At 33.3% G+C, this 18,890-nt stretch overlaps 1 protein-coding gene across 2 annotated transcripts; it reads left to right on the plus strand.

The window, feature by feature from the left end:
- The first annotated feature begins 1,195 nt into the window (after positions 1-1,195).
- Positions 1,196-18,319, plus strand: LOC140051661 (regulator of G-protein signaling 20-like). 2 transcript variants are annotated; one of them, XM_072096942.1, is made up of 6 exons: positions 1,196-1,483; positions 11,252-11,538; positions 11,762-11,821; positions 12,385-12,446; positions 12,961-13,127; positions 13,828-18,319. In XM_072096942.1, the coding sequence occupies exons 1-6, from the start codon at positions 1,451-1,453 to the stop codon at positions 14,017-14,019; spliced, it is 801 nt and encodes a 266-aa protein (XP_071953043.1). In that variant the 5' UTR covers positions 1,196-1,450; the 3' UTR covers positions 14,020-18,319. The 2 variants fall into 2 exon arrangements, with proteins under 2 accessions (XP_071953043.1, XP_071953044.1); XM_072096943.1 differs by having other exon boundaries at positions 11,252-11,430.
- The last annotated feature ends 571 nt before the right edge of the window (positions 18,320-18,890 follow it).

An 18,890-nucleotide genomic window follows, 5' to 3' on the forward strand; every position in this document is an offset into this window, starting at 1 on the left:
CTGGTGGTACAACAAGTCTCCTCGTGTTCATCTTTCGGAAGAGTAAGGGGTTACCCTGATGCACTGGTCCATATATTCGTTGTGGAAAGACGAGCATGTGCCGTCAGCACTCGACAAGACTCTTAGAGGGGAAGAAATTAAAGTACAGTTAGGCCCGCAAGCCATAGTTCATTCCTCCACTTGTACAGGACTTTCTATTTTAAGCGGCGTCAAAGCTTTCGTACAGTTAGTCTAACTTCGTCCGACTATCAGTAGATTTTCCTTGGCTCATCTGATCATGTATCGTCATCGTTTGCTCATGTATAGGCCTCCAACTCTATTCAATTCTCATGCATGCTTTTTTTCCGTATAGCTGGAGGCTGGGTACCGGGGAAAAAATTCGGTAGGCCTACGGACGACCATACAAATAAATTCGTGTAAGGTACCAGTCCACGAAAATTAATTAGGTGAAAGCAATGCGTTGAGACCTGATTGTGAATCAAGGATAAGGTACAGAAGCAGCGGAAGAGATGAAATAGACAACAGGAGCAGGGGAAATCCTGATATACCCTTTGAGGTTTTCAATCTATTGCGAGAGGGGGTGTAGGCGCTCTGTAGTATAAGATCACAGCAGTAGTAGGCCTAGTAGTAAACACTAAAACATTTGTCCATATTGAATGCATATGCAAAATTCCAGTGCTACTACGGTCTGGAAGTGGCGCTACGACCATAGGCCTAACGGTTTTGTTTCCTTCCTGTATCCAGTTACTAGGAAAGAGATAAACAAATCTCAGAAACCAGTTTTTAACACACGGAGGGTTGACCTCTACAACGTATTGCAGCTGGCCTCTATATCATTTTAAAAATGACATTCACATTACAGTTAAACCAAATAAATTATAGAAATTAAAACTAAATGGAGAAAATGGTAACTCAAAGAAATTGTAACAAACACATAGGCCAGGCCTACTGACAATCAAGGAATGTCGACTCTCGGGCCAAAATAAAACAAACAACATCTATATATTTTTATGGAGACAATTTGGATGCACATTCCTTATATATAGACGTAATGTTTGCTCAAATACGGTACTTCAACAGCTTGCTTTTATTGTGACCGTATAGTTTGTAGAGTAAAACATGCTTGCTCGCTAGTCATAGGCCTAATTAGCCTTGGACTGACTTCGATGGCAAATAGTGTATTGATGCGGTTGCCGGGGCGATATATTGTGAGGCAGTGCTTCAACTCGCTTGCGACGTGTGATTACATTATCATAATTACCACAGTCAAGCTGTGTTGCTGATCGCGTCTTCTACTCCCGCTCTAGTGCTTGTATTGCCGTACAGTAGATTTTTAATAAGCATCTGCCGTAGCCTACCGCCATCTTAACCCGCTTTTCCTTATTTTGCATTGTAACTCCTACTAAAATGCACTGGAAGTTGTGCTGAGAATTGCTTCAAGACTTGACCCATGCAGCGACCCGCCTGGGAAGCGACGACAACGGTACGTACTTACATATTTACACGATTTTTGTTCTTGTACTACTTTACATAGGTTAATTCCAATGTATATTATTTCTTTGATAAGACAATCGTTTTACAGTTATATCGTACTTGTAATAATCGTGTGTATAAAAAAAAAATTATGCTCATGTTATAAATGTGTTTAAAATTATTATAATCATCATTATAGTATGTAATAATAAGCTATAAAAGGAGCGAGATGAGGTAGGCCTATATGGATTTTGAGTATGAAAAAAAACAAAGAAATCGCCTTGAATAAGACTGACCTTTATCTTCTGTTTTAGCCTACCGGCACTTTAGTGTATAATGGTACAATGTTGCAACCACTCTACTTTATGCATAGAGAAAAGAAAACAATAATGGATTATTATAATGTGCATAATCACAAGTGTCATCAATAGAAGGTGATACAATTTCTTCTATGTATGTAAATATATAAATTCACACTATAAATACCGTACGCATTTATAATTAATATATCATCAAATAGCATAATAAATAAAGGAAATAAATATTATACTATTTTACTATATAGAAAAAACAGGCAGCATTTAATTATGTGGAGTGATAAAGGGTTTAATTTTGTTATTTTTTATGTCTATTCTACTTTTCTGTTTTTGTTTTTTCAATTGGTTCAGTCTTTTTGGTTTTTAAATCGGTTTCGAACAATCATTCATTTTCATACAATTTAGTTCACGTGACAGACCCAGTGAACACAACATAGAGTGGACCCCAGTAGTTCTTATCACTCTCATGAGCATTTATTTTGATAGGCCTAGTAATTTTATCATCCAACCAAGAGTAAAGTGTTAAACACTGCTAATTTTTTAGTATAGCTTTATAAATTAATAAGAGCAAGCTTAATGTGTCGTATCAGCAAAAATGATGGGATTCGAACTGCTTCTCACGCTATTATAGTTCATTGTATTTAGTATGGTATAATAATATTGTCATTACAGTATTATAATGCAGGGCTAATATGTCATTCCCTGTTCATGGTGTCATAGTTCATTATCGGCCTGTTGATAATATCATATTTAATTAATTTAATTCAAATGAAAACTCTGATAGTGATAATTATCATAAAAAGCAGGTCGATATTTCTTGTTGACATTTTTTTATTTCAGGAATTACAGTAACCCACAGATTACACCTTAATTTCACATACTATTCCTGAATGGATTAGGTCAATTAATATATTATAATTGATAAGTAATTGATTACAAATAACTGTGCTCTCATTATCGTGTTTACACACATATTGTACTATGGTACCATTTTGTTAAACGAATGTATAATGGTATCAATTCTTGCTGATAAACTGTTTTGAGACAACGTTCCATTGATAAGCTAACTCTAGCTCAACTCAAAACAAACTACTGATACGATTAATATATTTGATGAGAAAGGAAATATTACCAAAAACAAATAAAGCAACAACATTTTATTGCAAACATTTCTTCTGAATCCAAGAGTTGACTGCTTCACTCAACAATCATTCCACACAATATTAATCGACGTAGGCCTATACATAGGTAACAATCTCAATGTCAGATCTCTCTTTATACGCTATAAAACTTATTCAACATAATTTTGGTGACGCATGTTCATCATGCTATTCTGCAAGGTCAAAGAAAAACAAAGTTTTGCAAAATAATATGGTTCGGTTGTACTTCATGAAGGGCCAAGGTATCATATAGAACAAAAAGAGTTAGACGAATTAAGACTATAGAGTTGAATAGACATAAGATTGGTACCACCGTACTTAAATGTTAACTTTAAGAAAGTTTGTGATGATCATAATCATATATATAATATATGCATGTTTTCTGTGTTTGATGGAAGGGTTAACCCTTTTAACCATTTCTTGAATATTTCTTCTAATCCTCATACATTTTTCTTATATAATTGTTTGTGACAGAATAAATAAATGAATGATCTTCTATACGGTACATGATTTTGAAATAGGGGAATTAGGAACTGAATTACAGGTGCTGAAAGTAATGCTGAAAGAAATGTAATTTCCGAATTTTAGGGGCTGGGTAGAGCCTCATATGTATGCACACAATTGGTTCTTGAAATTTCAAAACATTTTTTAAGCATTCGATTATTTTTATAACATTGATTCATCTGTTCATTGGTCAATGTTTTCATTACAGTATTAATTCACTTCATTTTATTCAATTGTTCAAATATTCATTCACATCATTATAATATTAATCAGTTATTATATTCATTCAACCATCTCGTTCATATTCATTCCATTCGTTGCATTTTGGTGTGTGTATACAACAGCCGATTCTCTCTTCTGTATTTAGATTCTCCTCGTATTGTATCTGGAAAATTATGTTAGTTATTTATTATGTACTAACTACTGTAACATAGACACGATGTAAAAAGTAATACTTCTTACAATATACTGTATTTCATTCTTTCATTTTCATTTATTTTGCCTCAAAACGAAACATAACAATAGTATTAATACAATACATGGAAAAGTAAAACAGGCATAGACATGATTCTTTAAAAAAAATCAATTATCTAATAGGTTTGCTATTGCACTGGAGAGAAAACCTTTATAATATAAACACAAATATATGGACATTTTTGGTGAAAATAGCTTTATAATATATTATGTTTATGCACAATAATAATAAATAAATTTGATTGAAATTAACTATATTTTTGGGGGGAAAATAAGAAAAGACACTATAATAATAAATAGCAAAATATAGAACAATCTTACCAAAAATATAATTTGAAATTGTTATAAATTCTAAATATTTAAAATTAATGAATCTCACATTTCTTATAGTAGGACTATATTAGTACCGTAGTAATTCCTCTCATGTGAAATTTCACAAGGTACGTTTTGCGAAAGTCGAATGATATTAAACTAATTTTAATATATCGAAACTGGTAATAGGCTATACGATTATTATATATACCTATAATTATTATAATTCAAGTTCAGTATCGCAGCATTAGTATTTTTTGTTTACAGTACAGGTACACAAATATATATATATATACAGTGCGCTATTATATGTTGTTCCTTCTTTACTCAATTTTCTTAAACCTTTCACGGCAATTGAACGTTGACATTTCATTACAGATTGTTTAAAATACACCTTACAGTATTGTAGGCCTATTTGTTTGCTTGTTGACAAACTCTTTGTCATTTTGACTCGCCATGTGTGTATAATACAGCAACAGATCCTTACCCACAAGGTCACCATCCTCATGTAATGTTCGGAACACTAGCAAGTACATTAGGATTTTAACTATTTAAATTAAATTATTTTTACTTTTGTAACTCGGTCTAATTAAGGTGGTCATTTATTGTAAAGCAGTCAGTATGGGCCTACCGTGTTGAAAACAGCTGATATTAAAGCTAACTCTAAAATCGTAAAGGCCCGAGGCGATACTCGTTTCATCCTTATGGGTGGTCAGTCTATTTGTATTTCTGCGGCAGGCTATATAATAACAACTTTATTTTAAAACGGATGCAACACTTGAATCACCAGATTGGCCGTTAATTACTGTAAAACTATTTACACAAGTTATCATTTACAGTATACATATGATTCAAAAACTATAAAAAAGAGACATAACTGATACAATTAAATAAAAAGATTTTATGAAAAACATAGAGTTTCAGGTATATCTTATCTTTGGTCATATTTTTAAATATATGTATTAGGAGCTGTAATTGCATTTGAGTTTATATCATTTAAACTATTCCATAGCTTTGTGCCAAAATATGAGAATCTTTTCTCATACTCAGTGTTTGACTTCTGTAAACCTAGAATATCTTTTCATCTAGTATTATATGTTAGTTTACGTTCATGGGCTCATTACATTTGAACATTGCCTCTCTTTTAATTAAATTAAAAGGCAAATAATAATCATATTAAATTTATAAACTAGCCCACGTGATGATTCATCAGGCTACGCATAACAACTACACATTTATTCCAAGAATATACTGTAGGCCTATGGCACATAATTTATGTATGTATTATTTTATGTGGCTATTCAATACCGTACCAAATGTAACAGATAAGAGCACTTCAAGACTAAAATCGACAGAAAAGGCGGGGAAGCTAGATTATTAATTAATTATTCAGTTTAAGTTAGTGACCTCCTACCAATAATTGACCCATAAAATCAACTTACCACCTTATTAAATAACTAAGCAAGAACTGCCATTAGAACATGTTTATAATAACTTTTATGACATCCACCATTTTGAAAGACCAATATCATTATAGACAGAAGCAATTATTTTATTTCGAGTTACAGTACTATGTCCGGTCGAAGACATTCTGAATCTTGAACAAAAATATAAAAGTAAATTTGTTAAACCATGGGCAGAAGATTTAGTATAACATTCGTTAGTCGGAGACTAAAACGTTTGAAATTTAAACGAATCAAGAATTGAAATACTATATACAGTACACTACGTGTGTGTATTGGATTATATTTGTATAGGACTACAGTATACATTGTATTGTAGGCATATACTGCTTGATGTCGATATCTCAATCCGTAGTATTCTAGATTCATATTCTTTCACCATTCATGATGATGTTGATATTAATTAATTGGGCCTACCGGTAATAGAAATAACATGTCAACAATTATGTTAATTTATTCATTTATGCACACACTAATCTAAATAATGATTATTATATATACCATTGTATTATACTCACAATATACAGCCCATGTACAGCAGCAAACCAGCTGTTTGCTCTTGGCCAATCCATTCAGGCTGCCGCGGTTATGTTAATTATGTTTGTATATTTGTTGTGTTTGTATGAAAAAATATAGATGCTTATGTTAATGATTTCATGATGATTGTGATATAAAATATATACAAATAAAATCTAACTGTAATAACATACAACACACGTTTATTTTATGCAAGAGCACATCTCCATGGTAAGACCAACTCATGTTATACCTGTCGATGTCCTTATTTTCCCGGTCATAACCTCGTTTTTCTAGCAGTTTTTTTCATTTTTACGTATATGGTTTTCATTATTTAAACCTAATACATACTTCATGTTATGAGAGAGAGAAAACATGCACATGTTATCTATACCTTTTCTCCTTACATTTCGGCTTTTCAAGCATGAAATAAGACTTGTTTAAAACATCTCGTGCGTATGTTTGTCCGATTCTTTGTGAACAGGGTTGCTGGCCACATTTAATAAAGAGGATAGTGAATGAAATCACAAAATTGTTAAAATCAAAATTGTTATCATTCGGTATGCCTAAATTGTGAATACAAACAGTTATGCTGTGACTCCAGTAATATTATATAATAGAAGAATTATTTATAACAATGCCTTTGTTGTTAATTTCAAAATTATTCCAACCTTAGTGTGTTTCTTTGTTTCGACTGAAGCATCTTATGTTTCCTTATAATGTAGTATGTGGCATAAAACAGTTGTTCTTGGTAATAGGCAATATGGTTTATAAACTAACCGCATTCGGTAATCTAAAGATTTAATTGATTGCCTCTAGTATAATGAATTTTGATTGCTTCCTTCTTTTCATCTGTTATTTAGATCATTCACTACAGACCATTGCAGTTGTAAAGTCATTAAGTTGTGTGGTTACGATTGAGTGCAGCCAGGGAGGTATAGATATAGGTACAGATACCTCCCTTCTACAGCACACCTACTATTACAACATTATAACATTTGATTAAATGAGATACAAATTGAAGCTGAAATAGGTTTAAATATTTTCCTTATTATGTCATGCACTTTTTTAAAGCCGAACCTGTAAATTGTCTCCCACCCCGATGCACTTTTCACAATCAGGGATTGGTAAAATAAATCTCCCTGCACAAAAATACTTCATCTGCTTTCATTTGGCCAGCCATTCAATTCGTTCATTAAAAACTAATTAATCTATTAAAGTTAGGTTTGTGGTACACCATTTGTTTTCAAAGGGAAATGGTTGTGATGTTACGGTTTTCATGCTACAACAGGGAGTAAACTTTGTTTTTTTAAATTTATAACTTAATTTACAACTCTCTGCTGTAACCGTCTTCAGGAGGAGCCTATTCTCTCTCTCTCACGTGATGTACCACACAACACTCAACTTTTAGTCATTAATAATTATGTTCCTATATTAAATATGTTAATTAAAATATTATATTTAATTATGTCTGATACTTTCAAATTTAAAAAAAATATATATATATAATTATATATAAATATAGTGCACGTAAAAGAATACGTATGAAATTACCATTTATTTAGGTGAGTACTTACCCGCATTACCAATGGGTTTTTAGAAACAAATAACAGAGATAAAATAAATAATGTTTACAATTTCGATTTTTATCAAGCAAACATGTCTGCCTTTGTACAGCTACCCTGTAACTGACCACCATGAGAACGGTTGTCCTGTTTATTAATTAGATGAAATCCATTGAGTTTGTTGACTACATTTTTTTAATGAGCCAAGCCAGGACCAAAAAGGTTTTGTTTTGAGTACCGGTAATGTGTGATAATGCACAACAGATGATATAACAAAACCCATATAAAAGCACGAATATACAAGCTAAAAATAACAAGGCCAACAGCCATAAGTCGCGTGCTAAAACGCATAGTGATACCGGACCGACAGACCGACCGACATATAGTGAACTATTAGAGTCGCGTCCACGCGACTAAAAACGAGTTAGAACATTAGCTTTTGATGGCTTTCCTATATTCCGTTAGCTTAAGTTATTCATTATAAACAAAATGTATAGAAAAGGTAAGCATCTATACATTGAATCCTCTACATCGTATATAAAAAATCCTTATATACAACCATGGGGGATTTCCCGCATATTCATTCTCATTATGTGTTACGACAGGGAAATATTCCATAGTGACATAAAGCAGTATAAAGCGAGTTTCATCTGTCTGTGACTATTCGGCAGAAAGGTTTTTGCCGCTTAAATTAAACCAAAATTAGTGAAAGTGGTCCAAACGACCTTCCGATAACCTGCTGTTAATAACACATGTTCAATCCGTGATATTACGCTCCGATTTACACACGAACCCATTGTACAGAATTTGGAATGTGATAATGATTTTATCCGGCTATACGAATTACGGACTTCGAGTCAGTGTGAACGTACATTCTAGAATATACCGATGTCGAGGTTTGTTCAGCTTGGCCTACATTGTAGCTAAGAAAATGTATACTGTATATCTATATACAGTGTAGCATAGGTGAAATTAAAAAAAAATAAATTACGATAACGTTATCAAATTCAAATTCAAATTCAAATAAACATTTATTTCTTTCATTCATATTTGAGTAAAAAAACATTATAATTTCTGATATTTTATAAATAAATATATATATATATTTTTTTTTTAGAGATATAATACAATAAATCATAATGTATAAAAGGATGATTCAGTTATATACAAAATGAAAGAGGCAAAAAACCCAAGAAAGTATCGATCAATTGGAAAAAAAAAATCCAATTGAAACTTGTATGTTGGGAAGCCATGTAAGAAGATTATATACTTATATATATAAATGTAAACATATAACTACACAAACACATATAGATCAACAGACACACACACAATCAGAATCAAACATGAAGATGACATTTTTGGAATACAAGATACACTATAACATTTAAAAGAAAATTAGACATTGAAATTAGAAGTGCGGTGCGCGCATTTTTTAAATTTGCATAACTTTGACAAAAGATGAAAAACTGTTTTTTAACTTTAACTGGCCATATTATGATAACGTCACAACATCCGATAGGCACAATTTTTTATATTTCATATCTACATTTGCAGCTTTCACAATAAGTTATAAACATCAAGATCATTATACAGTCGGTGAAATTACATGACCCAAGTTGGTCTGGACATCGGTGGACATCGGTATCTTTACAATGTTCTACATTTGTTCTTATTTTTTGACATTATAACATGGGTGTTCTTAAAATTGAGGGAGCCAAACATAAAAGGTATGAGACCAACACAGGTGGCGTAAGCCAGAGGGAAAACAATGTAATGGTGTGCACTAAGGCACTGACACAGTCTTAGGGTCGTTTCAACGACATCAGATGCATTGTTGTTGCCTCATGATGTGGTGGAAAGACGTATAATTATGTGAACCCCAAAAACAGTAGCTTGCATTGCTTTAAATCTATTCCACCAAATGAACGTTCCGACCAGCGAGGGATTCGAACCCACGACATTCGTGTTACTAACTTACACTTTTACTTGTTTATAGATAGGTTAATACGGTACTAATTTCGTAGCCTCAAAATGAAGTTCATAAATATGCATATTTATGACGTAACGATGAACGTATAAATAGACTATTTTCAGCTGTCTAGTCATGTACTTTGTGGCGTAACGGGTATTGATCTGTTTTGAAAAATCTCCGGTTTAAATCGCGGATATGTTTTCCCTTTTTTCCTCTCTTTTTTTTAAACTGAAAATATTTTCTTTTATTTTAAAAGAGAGATATTTAGAGGGTTACGTTAATTTTAGATAAGCTATCTTTGCGATTTCCACCGTCATAAATGCATAGTCAACTGTCATTATGCATGCATAATCACTATATCTATTTACAGTAAAGGCTATTTATTATAGGGTTTGCCACCGCGGCCTGTTGGCAACCGCCTTCTGTCACATCAAAAATTCATACAAAATAAAGGCAAATTTTCCACAAATCTGCATGAACGAGTCTTGCACCACAACCTGGAAATTGACAACCGTTAGCGGCGCCAGACCCATTAAATTTAAATTTCATGTAACTAATACCCCTTCCCCATTCCCCCTCTCATCTCTTGATTGATTTTTTTTTTCACTAGCGGAAATATCGTTTTCAGACACCAGACTGTACACAAATACCGATAATGATCAAACCTCGCCTCGTCCCGATCATATCCGGCAAACTTTGTTTATATAACCCGTTATTTGTTTCTGGGTATATTCATGTGGTTTTCTTTGTTTACCGGCAATTTACAGACAACAACCGACAGTACATTTTTACTATCTTAATGCGCGCTTCAATTTGTACCTACGAACAATTAAATTCACACTTGGCCTATCTTGTTGAATACTTCAACAAATCCTAGAAATCAAATAGTTATTACGGTCAGAAATTGCTATGCCTAGTACTGTACTGTCAATTAAAGTTATCAAAATGATCAGTTTCATGTTTGAATGGTGTGACCAATTGGCATATATAGGCTATACATGATTCAATAATAAGAAATACATTTTTTTATACAGTGAAAGCGACTATTAAATTATTTTATACCAATTTATGTTCTGAAACAAACAATATTTCAACATGTAAATCGATTTAAGTGTGCGTTTTTGTTATATATTGTAATAATTAATATTATGGGTATTATTAATGAGTGTATTTTTGATTATGTATCATATGTGAACTCTACATCAACTTTAAAACGACGATGTAGACTGTTCGTCAACTTTAACCTGAAACGTCATTTTATCTGTTGCGGAATAGACTATTGTTCTTACCTTGCCAAGAAAGGAAATAGTAGAGATAGATCGGTACAAGAAGGTTTCAGCTGAAGTATTTAGGTATACTGTATTCTATTTTCAGGTCATATTCATTTTTTTCGTGTTTCGTGGTCTTTATTACATCCTTTTGTAATTAATGTTTACATTTTTGTGACGGTAAGAATAGAAAAATAAGTAGTTGCTTATTTTTGTCTTATTAGACTTGGACCTTTTGTCGGACCAAGGAGCGATATTCGGCACTGTCAATGAGGACCGAAGGAGAGGAGTTGAGAGGGCCTGGTACGGCGTCTGTGAGCAATCTGGAGGCAAACGATGATGAAGAAGAAAATTCACCTAGGGCTTGTTGTTTCTGTTGGTGTTGGTGCTGCTCGTGTCGATGGTACGTAGTACATGGTCGATCATGCTGCCGACTGAATAGCAGTTGCAAAGCAGATAACTTGACACCGGCTGGAGTTTCGTTACAGAAATGTGAAGTCGGTGCCGAGAGGTAACATAATTAAACCGTTTAGTAAGATTTAATTGTAACAAAATCTATTTCACTGACAGCAGTGAAAATATTTCATTTTTAACTGTGCGATTAATTTTTACTCAACATCATCCAATACCGTACAAAGTTTTCCATAACATGATTAGTATGATGATTACAAAAAATACAATAACATAAAGATTGTTGATATTTAATTGTTATATTGTATTCTGGTTGTTTACAGTTTAACAATGAGTCCAAGTGAGACTTCAGCATTACCAGCTTCTATGCAGACCAATTATGCGTAAGTATAGAGGCCTATTTCAACTAAAAAGGAAGAAAACAAAGTATAGGCCTATAGACAGCCTACATAAGTTGATATGCATTAGCATAAAGCTCTGTCTACACTATCAAACTTTATGTGACAAAAAATTGTGATGTGCCCATATATGGACATGATGATGTCATACCACTACCATGTTTGAGGACATTACTACCATATTTGGAAACATCACATTTTGTCAAAATAGTTTGATAGTGTAGACAGAGCTTAACTATAAATAAACCGTGTTTACTCTAATGACCCTATACTAAATTACTTTAATTATATTTGACCTTTAAGCCCAACTTGTGAACTCTTGAGGCACCAGTCCTACTCATAAAATTGTAAAAAAAATGTGTACTACCGTTGTCACTATTCATACTTAAGGGAATTAGAGTTGGGCAGCAACACATAATACCAATTAACCAATCAAGCAGTTCGGATACAGTCACGTGTGTAATAATATCGAATATTTGAAAGTATGCGTATTACCCAGTCTGTTATAGTATATGCAAATAGATAATAAATATATTTCGTTGTTGCAGTCCGACGGAAGATGAGTTACGGGCGTGGAGTCGTAGTTTTGATACGATGGTGAGAAGCACCAGTAAGTATTATCAGTCTTCCTTTTTATAATCTGAACGAAACTACGCATGCAGTAGACAACCAAGCGAATTTTTACACACAATGGCCGTGTTTCCGCAGCCAAAACAAATTATCGTGCGCAAATGCCCAATCAGATCGCAACAATTTGTTCTTCGGGTCAAAGGTTAAACATTATCGCATTTATCCGATAATTATCTGATTTGAATTAAAAAATTATCGGATTTTCTCTAGTGGAATCGGTTATACCCCGTTTCGAGAGGCAGTTTGTCGATTATTTTTTGTCTGCGGAAACACGGCGAATGTATAACTGGTAATGGAAACATTTAAATCAGTTTCAAAAATATGTTAGATCAGATTTCCCGACCTTGATTTGATTGAGATATTTTTTCATTCTGATCTCTATTTATATGATAACTGTAAACTTTTGAAAAATAGGAATTTTAAGGAAGAATTAATTGGAGCTGTAGTAACTACGTAATGTTTAAATACTATTTACAAAGTGTTTATTCTTATAGATGGATTACGGGCATTTAGAGAATTTCTGTGTTCAGAATACAGCGAAGAAAATTTAATGTTTTGGTTAGCATGCGAAGAGTTGCATACACTATCTGAGGCAGTCAAGATTGAGGAACGAGCTCGCATTATGTATGAAGATTATATCTCAATATTATCACCTAAAGAGGTAGGTTATAATCACTTTGGCTTTAACTAACAATTAAGGGTCTAAGTTTAAGGACTTGTGTGTCCGTAGCGATTGGAGAGACGCCGTGGATGAAACGATAATGTGCTCCGAACGTGTTCACATAAGGTAGTGGGCTCAAAATTAGCCAATATTTCTGGATTGAATTTTGGCCTATTTAAGGCTACTGCTGTGGTGAAGTCTCGGTGGAAGTTTATGGCCGGGATGGGAGAACAATTCCTTGAAATAATGTATGTACTTTAATCAGTATGGAGTACAGGGAGTGAGTGGCCGAGCGGTTAAGACAGTGGAACCGTAATTACGTAGCCATAACATCGGCAGGGGTTCGAGGCTCACTCACTCCGTGGTTCTGGTGGTAGAACGAGTCTTCTCGGATAAGGACTATAAACCGTAGGTCCAGTGTACACATCTAGCTCGTGTGCACTTTAAAGAACCTAGTACATCTTTCGAGACGAGTAGGGGGTTACCCCGATGTATTAGTACATTACAGCCACTGATCACCAACTGGGTCCTCTGGGAGACCAGTCTTTGACTGAAGAGGTTACCCAGTATAAATATATATTCAATCGATATGCTGGCATAGGCCTATGTTTCTTAAGATTATATCGAAGTTGACTTCGAAACCGTTCTATTATGATTGTTTTTCATATTGCAATTATTTTGTTTACCATTCTGATTTCAGGTTAGTTTGGATTCAAGAGTCCGTGAAATTGTGAATCGCAACATGGTAGACCCGACAGTGTACACGTTTGACGAAGCACAGAAACAAATATATACCCTTATGCAAAGAGACTCTTTTCCTAGGTTTTTAAATTCCAAACTCTACAAATCGCTGCTGCTAAAATCTCAATCTCAGCCTCAAGGGAATTGCTAGATGGAACTTAGTGGATTGTTGTACAAAGTGGACAAGAATTGGCAAAGTTGCCATACGAAGAGAGCTTTCACTGACAACTCAGGTTCTGCTAGTTGTGTTTTATAAGACGTCGACTATCGCATTATGGATATCAAGTTATTTCAACCGTAATGTTGTTGCAAAGAATTGTCAAGGATTGAGCGAGGATTATACACGTTTGTGAGCAAGATTTAACGCGTTTATGAATGTAAATCCAATGCGTTCGATGGATGATTCGATGCGTTTGAATAAATTCACATTCGTTAGGCATTTGTGATGGATAATTCAGTGCCGTTTGGCGAGAATTCAATGTTGTATGGAGAAAATGTGTTGCGTTTGAGCGACATTTATTTACGATTGTAATTCAATGCATTTGACAGATAATTCTACGCAAAAATGTTGAGCTACAGTTAGAAGAATGTGTTTGGGTGTTAAACCAATGCATTCAAACGAGAATTCAATGCGTTTAAGTATGAATTCAAAGCGTTTCAGCAAAAATGCAATGCGTTTAATCGTAAATCTAGTACGTTTGAATTCAATCACGCATTAGCTTCATCATTTATCATCAGAATACGTTTGCACATCAGGTATTACCATTTAAAAAAATTATCTTTGCTTGAAAACGATAAGACGAGAAATTCGATAACAAATCGATGAGTGAAGACAAAAATTATTTCTTTTCTAAATATTGTTTTTGACGACAAATATTTTCCACGTTAACTTAATCTATAGGTACCAAGTCAGTACGCTAACACACTTCCATTTTACTAACAATTATGGTTACACTCGCATCCATACAGTAGTTCGGCCAATCCAGTTGGTTTTAATGATTTTACATTACGCAAGCATATTTTTGACAGTCATTGTATTACAATATCGGCAACTGGAATTATACAATGGAAACATGTCACTTATTTAAACAAATAGGGAAATGATGATTGTTTTAACAATACAACAACCCTCACAAAAACAGGATAATAGTATAGGAAATAACCAGGGAGTTGTTATTAAACAACTCCCTGAAATAACTTTCATACAGCACTGTGTGATACGATCTGTTGTATACAATGGGCGCGTGTAACCATTGTGACTGTATGCCTGTTTGACGTTTTCGTATTGAGTAATTTTACTATTTTTTACTCAGAAAACGACACATTTGGAACCATGAATATTCTACCTGATGGTGTTTTTATAGGCCCATAGTGTGTTAGAAAATAATACAATCAATTATTTTCTTAGATACATTTTATTTGAATTTTAATACTATACGTAAAATGTTTTAATATTACTACGTTTTAAAATTTAGTATAAGAAACTTTAAACAAAAATGTAAATGCTTCCAGTTAAACTTTTTACTATCATAAAACATTACAAACTAAATCAGTGTAGCTAAATAGTGTATAGATATAGGTCAGAGTGAATTATTCTTGTTAGTAACTGTTGATATGTGTAGTTAATTTTATTCAGACAGTATTGTTAAGCCTAACACTATCAAACTTTATCTGTCAAAAAAAGTGATGTGCCCATATATGGACATAATGATGTAATATCACTACCATATTTAAGCATAGCACTACCATATACGGGCACTTTTTTGGCACATAAAGTTTGATAGTGTAGACAAGGCTTTAATTTTACAATCAAATATTATTATGATCTTCGGTGGAATATAGGTGCTTTACTACTGGTGCTAAACCGTAGCCTTACCTTATCTAATTTATTAAATTGATGCGTGCGTTCTGGTACGAATTACGTTATTCATTACGTCAACGTTGATTTTTCGTAGTTGTCATTCATGGTTTGACAAAACGGTACCACATCTTTAATATTCGTTTCGAATACCATCATGATACTAACCAACGAAGAACGCCGCCGAATTATGTGGAAACTGAGCTTTGTATTCCCGATAGACCTCCTTAACTATATTTTAAATAGATAATGAATGTTTATGAACGAATTAAATGTGAACAATGTTCATTAGTTGGAATTCATTGTTCTATTCGACATGGATTCATGCTTTCTACGAATACAAATATTACCTATCAACAAATACAAAACTTTCATTATTTATTATTTATATAATGCATTGATGACACCCGATTTTCTCTGTGCTTTATCTTCACATTTTTGTCCAGTATCATAGGAAAATTCCATAATACAGCCCCTCATGGCATCACATGTTATGACTGTATCATGTAAGGTTAGTATAAGGGTTAGGTTATGGTCTAAACATGTGATGTATCACGGTATTTTCATGTGATACTGGACAAATTTTAATACAGTACCTGGAATCGGTTAGTTTTGGAAGTACTGTACGGTGACCGCTAAAATCCTACCGAGCCTTCGTGCCACTCCGATAAATATTTTATTAATCTACCCTTGTATACATTACCGGTGAGATATTAAATGTGTTACATAAATACCGTAGCCTGTGTATATACGAGAACGTGATCGGTCGACATGGCATCACATGAATCGAAACGTTTTATTGTCCGGTCGGTAGATGAAAATATTGACCGTAATCTTGCGTCATTGGATACGCTTCTGGAAATGTAATCCTTCGAGAAAAATAATATAATTCCTATGATCTTCAATGTTATATTACACTTCGAAACAGGCAATATCTGTATGGTAGTATTATAATATTACAGTAAATTCATGTGTGAAATGGTACTGCCATTGTTAAAACGCAATTTCTGGTGCTATTGCAGAGAAAGTGTAATAACATTTGTACTTAACAAAACGTACCATCATTAATTGTTGGGATAATACAAAATATATACAGAAAAATCCTTTAGAAGATGACTGATTTTATGAAATATGACGTTACACTTTATTAGGGTTCAGATTTTACTCATACACATCATTAGATCACATGAATATTTCGAGTAATGTTTTGAACAGCATTTTAGTTGTTAGAAATATATTTTCTTGAATCAAGATCAAGTGCTGTGTAAAACCATCAAGACACTTACCATTGTTGTAAACATTTTTCCGTAGCCCGAATTATTTTATAATTTTAAGCATACCAACTAGGGAAGAAAGGGTACTGTAAATACATGCAAGTATCATTAGTATCATTTAAGGCCAATTTACACAGACGAGTGGTACAGTAATTTGTAAGTGGAAAACAACAATAAAGAATATATGTTACTCTTTATTATATTTCATGTGCAATTACACAAAACGCAGAGCGGAAGGGCGGTGAGCGGAAACCCACTTAGGATAGGTACAGTTTCTACGTGGGACAAGCAAGTGGTTTTCCCGCTAAAGCTTGGTTCCCACTAGAACGTAACGCAAGGACGTAAACGCAACGCAAGCATTTTAACCAATGACAAGCGAAGTTATAGACAGTTAGCAATCACAAGCGAATAAGCCATCGCTTGTGATTGGTCAATTCACTTGCGTTGCGTTACGTTCTTGCGTTGCGTCGCTAGTGAGAACCACGCTTTACCGTTACCGCTCATCAGTTTAAATTGGCCTGTCATCATTTATGATAACCAACCAGTTTCTTTCTTTTGTTAAAATTAACATTATTAAAATCAGACATATATTTATACGGTATAATGTAATATCGTTATGTCTTTTTACTACCGTTGGTATGTCTACACATGCCTGCAATTGAATTCAGTAGATATAGTTATTTTAGCGGTTTTTGTTCGGTTAATAGGCCTACAGTATTAAAGTCCGATTCAGAAGTTTCCAATGTTCAGTAATATACACTGACATGATATTAAGAAAACATTATGTACCGGTGATCTTACTTACCGGTAATATTACTAAAATGGGTTAAATTATGCTTTTTCTTAACTTTAATAATTTATAATGTATACACACAGTAGATTACTGTATAGACTTGCGTTCAAGTATGCCTACATTCGAACATTTCCACGAGAGAGCGGTAAGATTATAGAATGCTCTCTTTAGTCAGAGACTTAATAAAGAGCAAAACCATAGTTAATTTAAAACCTCTTGGTGCCGACTTGTACGTATTTAATAGTGTTTTACTAAGATACGCTTTGCATACGTTTGTATACATGTTTTTATAATACGCCTATATACACACATTAGTGTTGAAAGTTGATATAATAACTATTCTACATCGTTTATAGGCCCGAGTTTTCAACAAATTGGTATTTATCTTTCAATTATCAATGTCTTTGAAATTTTGTTATTTTGAATTTTTTGATGTCAAAAGTTGTTCTTTGTAGAAATATGTGACGTCACAGTATATTGTTCAGTTTATGCTAATTAGTAAAATATGAAAATAAAGACACTAGTCGTTAAACATGTTTATTATTTATTTATGTGGAATACAATGAACTGTTATGTTGATGTCTTTTAGTTCGTGTATACACCTGCGTACTCGCGCATTGTTAATTTTTAAGCTTTGCTAATGAAAATACTTTCAGAAGAAAATGCTTGTGATTTTGTTAATATGTCAGTTCATGCTCATGTGTGTGTCTACAAAAATTATCAAGTTCTTCACATGAGTATATATAGAGAAAGACATCGCTACATGCAAAATTGCGTGCGTGTCCAACATAGAGAAAAAGAAGATTTCCACATTTTAGAGAAATCTGATTTTTTTTATAAATTGGACAGTTTTACACATCATTTTCGCTATTTTGAAGAAAATAGAATTGTCTCTATTTTGGACTCACCAACTTCTCTCAATCAAAGGACATTGATCTAATATTATTGACAATAAAACTATTATTATCTAACTCAATTATTTACCTTCACAAATCTGATGATCATCAATATTAACATCATTATAAAGAGAATAAACGGAATGTCATTTTCATGACAAATTACTTTTTCATCACCGGAAATCATTGGTGCTCAAATCA

The sequence above is a fragment of the Antedon mediterranea genome, chromosome 6 (genome assembly GCF_964355755.1).
Source record: "Antedon mediterranea chromosome 6, ecAntMedi1.1, whole genome shotgun sequence".
Lineage (NCBI taxonomy): Eukaryota > Metazoa > Echinodermata > Crinoidea > Comatulida > Antedonidae > Antedon > Antedon mediterranea.